The following is a 5,216-nucleotide window of genomic DNA, read 5'->3' as shown; positions in this document are numbered from 1 at the left end:
AGCTTCCTGAGAGAGATCTCAACAGTCACTTTTAGAAGTTGACTTTTCTTCCTTCTCCACAGTCCAATATTGCTGGTTATTTTACCACTGGAAACTATAAGATAGATCACAGTAGGAATTTTCTCTTTCTTGTTATATGGTGGTAGAGTAGGGGATAAATCCAGTTTCCTGAGTCTCTAGAGTCCAATATTATAACACAGACAGGGATTAACCTGGGATCAGGAGCCTTGGTTTCTAGTTCTAGCCCTGTCACCAGTAGACTATGATTTAATTTTAGAGAAGAGGAAGCTGAGGTCAAAAACCAAGTTACTCAACCCAGTGTGCATTGCCAGGGAGTGGCAGAGCAAGTTCCCACAGCCAGATCCCTGACTGCAGAGAAAGTTTTCTTAATTATGCCATAGGACGATAGAAATGGCAAACCATTCCTGTCTGTCAGGCTGCAGCTCCTCTATTGCAAAGTGGGGAATGTTGATCAGATAACATCCAGGTTCCTTTCAAATGCTCAAATTTTCTGAAAAGAGGAAGGAGATTGAAATTGTTCATCTATCTTTGCCCCTTGGTCACAGGAATCATGGATCATGTCAATCACACCTGGACCCAGAGTTTCATCTTTGCTGGTTTCACTGCCACTAGGACCCTACGACCTCTTGCTTTCTTTGGGACCCTGTGCATGTATATCCTCACCCTTGTAGGAAATGTGTTCATCATTGTCTTGGTTCAGGCAGATGCTGGATTGTCCACACCCATGTACTTCTTCATCAGTGTCCTCTCTTTTGTAGAGGTCTGGTATGTCAGCACCACAGTGCCCACCCTGCTGCATACATTGCTCCAGGGACCTTCATCCATTTCGTCGACTATGTGCTTTATCCAGCTGTATGTCTTCCATTCCTTGGGCATGACCGAGTGCTACCTGTTGGGTGTCATGGCACTGGACCGCTACCTTGCCGTCTGCCGCCCACTCCACTACCATGTACTTATGAACAGACATGTACAGTTATGGCTAGCTGGGGCCACTTGGGCTGCTGGCTTCTTAGCTGCACTTGTGCCAGCCAGCCTCACTGCCACTCTGCCCTTCTGTTTGAAAGAGGTGGCCCATTACTTTTGTGACTTGGCACCACTAATGCGTTTGGCATGTGTGGACACAGACTGGCATGCTCGAGTCCATGGGGCAGTGATTGGTGTGGCCACCGGATGCAATTTTGCACTAATTTTGGGACTGTATGGAGGCATTTTGAAAGCTGTGCTGAAGCTACCCTCAGCTGCCAGTCGTGCCAAGGCTTTCTCCACCTGTTCCTCCCACATCATTGTGGTGGCACTATTCTATGTTTCTGCCTTTACAGTATATGTGGGCTCACCTGGGAGTCGACCTGATGGCATAGACAAGCTTATTGCCTTGGTCTATACTCTTCTTACTCCTTTTCTCAATCCCATAATCTATAGCCTTCGCAACAAGGAGGTGAAGGAGGCTGTGAGGAGGGTCTCTGGCAGGATCAGGACAAGTCTGGAGGAACCCAGATGATCTCATTTGTCATAACCCAGCTTCTTGACAACTGTGAGCATAAGCTGAGTGGTTAGTCAGTCATCTGGTCAAAGTCATAATAAAGACTAATAAGAGAATCAATAGAATCATTAGTCAAACATGCTGCACAGACCTATTTATTGATTGATCAGAGTAGGAATATTTAAAGAGAAAAGAGTTATGATGTCTGATTCCATTGCATTCTGATGGGGAAGAAATGTTACAAAGGAGGAAAAACAGGAACACAGAGCAAGGGTTTGGCTGAATTTATGACTTAGAGAGACAGTGCAATACTGAAGGATAGTAGACAATTTAAAGCTAAGAGTGGCAGCTTTATAACCTTGGATTTCTGGAGAAAGATTAACAAGGTGGAAAACAAGTTTGGCAAAAAGGAGACTAAAATTACAACATGTGTAAAGTTTCACATGTGGATCAGTGAGCCATTACAGAACACTTATCAGTTTGTGGAATCCGGTAATTCTGGGTTATCATGTGACTAAAGGTAGCTTGATGGAGAAAAGAACTATCATAGCAGGTGACTGGAAGCTAGGAATGATCATTTTTTCCCTTAAGGGAGAAGAGTAGGGTATTAGAGATAAGAGTGTTGTCTAAATTCTCTTCCAATATCATGGAATATACCTTTAAAAAATCTGGAGCTACATTAAACAAACAAACAAACAAAAACCCAAGTCTTACAAAGCACACATGCAAAGTAGGAAAGAGACTGACAAAGAAGTAGAGATCGAGTCCTGAAGCTCTGATCACATCCATCACCTCCTTTCTCCCCAGCTCTTCTACTGCTTCCTCTGCTGAGCAGTTTGAAAATTATTGGTTAAGTTTAACTTCATACTTTAATAACATGTGACTTGACGGCCAAATACCTGCAAGACAAAAGTCATGTGATTGGTGAGAAAAATAGGACAAAAACCTTTTCATGGACTAGGTACTGTACAGCTCTTGAATACCTTCTATTTTTCTTATTTGCTTGTATCTCACTACTAAAAAGTAAGTAAATTGGTTTTGTATATCTGCTCCACACCAGAAACAGTAACAGCTGCTTTCAAATATTTTTATTTAACTTTCATAATATCCTCCCAAGGAAAGAAGCATCCCAATATGCACATAATGAAATTAGAAAGATGATTGGACTTGCAGTGAAGAGACACAGATTCAGCCCCAAATTCACTGCAGCTGGCTGAGTGACCTTGGCAAGACTTCTTCAACCTCATTTTCTCTGACTGCAAAATGAGAGGCTGGCAGTGGATCACATTTCTTTCAGCTTAGGGAGTTTTGATTCTATGACTGTAACACTTCTTAAAGGAAGCATGACCTGAGCCAGGCCCAGTTCAGGTAAGATCTGAACATCCAGAGCAGAGAGGGAATGATGTTGGTCCAAATTTAAGTGTTGCCAATTTTTGCCTGTATGACCCTTGGCAAATAACATAAGCTCTCCCTGGCCTCAGATTTGTTTTACTTTAAAAAATACATCTACAACAAAGTATTCTAAAGTTAAATTAAATAACACAGTAAGTGGTCAATGAATTTATTAGTTTCATTATCTCCATTATCACAGAGACAGGACAGTACAGAAGTTAGAGCACGGACTTTGAAGGCTTTCTTCCTGTGTTCAGGCTTTAATTCTACCATTTACTTGCTGTATGACCAACTTTATGCAATATATTGAAATTCCATGTAGCTCAGTTCCCTTTTTATATAAAATGGGGAGAATAATAGAACCCTAAACAACATATAAACATTAGTCATTAGTACTTCAATGTTTTTCTGCATAAATTTCTTCAGTGGGAATTTTTTTTCTTAAGAATGTTTAGTGTTACACATATCTCACATTGTTATTACATGTTGGGTCACTAGACTTGGTAACATTCCAAATGAAACATCTTCTTTTGACATGTGTCCAAAATCATATTTGCATAACCTAAGGAGTATTCTCTGCTTTCCAGAAGTCTATGCTGCTTTTCTTAATGCAAGGTGCCAAACTCCGTTCTGTTGGCCTATTAATTCTATAACTTTGGGGATCCTGTCCTCTCTCTCCTTCTGTACCTCACTTTGCTCTTTTTGCTGGAATGGTTGTGGGCACAACAGAAACTTTTTCCCTGTGGTGGCAGTGCTAAAGAACGGCTCAGAACTGCTTCTCCTTAAAATGGCTTGTATCCCATTATTTAATAGCTCTCTGGAGCATCATAGTAATAATAATTACTAAAACAATTATTTGTATTAATTACTAATATCCATGGGGTCTATACTGTACAGTGAACATGTATGACAATCTTGTTGTGGAGACATAAGTAGTAAACTAACAACTCAAGGCAGCATATACCTCATTGCTGATTTCTACTACAATACTTGGTATTTAACCATGTTTGAAGAAATGAATGAAGGAATACACAAATTAACTCTTTTTTTTTTTTAGAAAGCAGGATTTATTGAGAGGAAGGAAAAGCTCCCACAGTGGGAAGGGACCTGAGGGGGTTGCCCTGAATGAACTCTTAAGAGTCAAATGAGGCTGTAATTCCGGCTACTCAGAAGGCTGAGGTGGAAGGATCGCCAGAGCCCAGCACGTGAGGCTGCGGTGGCCGGGAGCGGCCACTGCACTCCAGTCTGGGCGACAGAGTGAGACTCCAACTCAAAAAGAAAAAAAAAAAGAGTCAAATGAGTGTAATAGAGATTGAATATCTCTCCTATATTGTTATATACTATATAATAATTACTATATTGCCATACTATTACTATACTATAGAATATTACTATAACTCTTCCAGAAGGAAATCTCTTTCTTCAATCCATTTATAATGGTAAATTCTTTCCTTTCATTCTACAATCTTTCCTTCTCCTGAGGTTTCCTTAAGTCTTTCCCTTTAAAATATAAAGTTCAGGTCATCCTTAGCACAGAACTTCTCAACAGACATGAATAACTGGTGTGCTGAGTAGCTGAGTCCCCACTCCTACACACACCCTTTGAATGGTCAGATAGGTCCCAAGGGAATTGAAGTACCTGGACTAGTTGTTTTTGATCAGTAAGTCACCTTTATGTTCACCTCAGTGTGTGCTACAAATTGCCATCACTTTTAATAAGTACTATGCTATGAAAATAAAAGGTTAAGAAGCAGTACTTAGTGTGACATATTGGGGTACTTGCCCAATGTAAGGCCTAACTTTTGACCACTTCTCCCATGGTGATATCTGGACAGTGACTCTAGCAGCACAGAAGCTAAGTCTAAAAGGCATAATCATGCCGTTCATTCTGATTCAAGGCTAACATTCTATCACGTAGGGTGTTTATATAGTTTGTCATCCGAACTTGAGTACAAAAGCAAAAGGAGGTGTTCTCAATGTACCCTGGGGCATCAGATATAAACCGGAGTTGTGTTGGTCAAACAAGGACATATGACCATGAAATATCTACTTAAATAGTTTTCTTTGAAGTTTCTTTGTTTCAAAAGATAATGTTCATAAAGAGATCAAAGATAAAAGCAATCTAAAAGGATTTATATTAAAAAGTCTTGCTCCAAATCCCAAATATATCTGTCCCTTGTAGCTTCTCACCATACCCTGAAGATCACCTTTAATAGTTTTTCCAGTGTGGTCACAGTGTTTCTATACGCAAAATCCAGAAGACAGGAATATTTCATATCTGTTCTTGTGCATAAGGCCCCATATTATATGCTTTGTTCTATTT

At 40.2% G+C, this 5,216-nt stretch overlaps 1 protein-coding gene across 1 annotated transcript; it reads left to right on the top strand.

Moving 5' to 3' along the window:
- Nucleotides 1-571: 571 nt before the first annotated feature.
- On the top strand, nt 572-1,519 carry LOC103266948 (olfactory receptor 6N2-like). Its single transcript, XM_008064555.1, has one exon. It carries the CDS (start codon nt 572-574, stop codon nt 1,517-1,519), a length of 948 nt encoding a protein of 315 aa, XP_008062746.1.
- Nucleotides 1,520-5,216: the final 3,697 nt, after the last annotated feature.

This window comes from Carlito syrichta, unplaced genomic scaffold (assembly GCF_000164805.1).
Source record: "Carlito syrichta isolate Samal-C Ts95f unplaced genomic scaffold, Tarsius_syrichta-2.0.1 Scaffold307691, whole genome shotgun sequence".
Lineage (NCBI taxonomy): Eukaryota > Metazoa > Chordata > Mammalia > Primates > Tarsiidae > Carlito > Carlito syrichta.
This window is presented reverse-complemented; position numbering and strand designations above follow the sequence as displayed.

Bases quoted from the DNA above. Each gene is read 5' to 3' on its own strand.
- LOC103266948 (XM_008064555.1), top strand. From the start codon at position 572: ATGGATCATGTCAATCACACCTGGACCCAGAGTTTCATCTTTGCTGGT.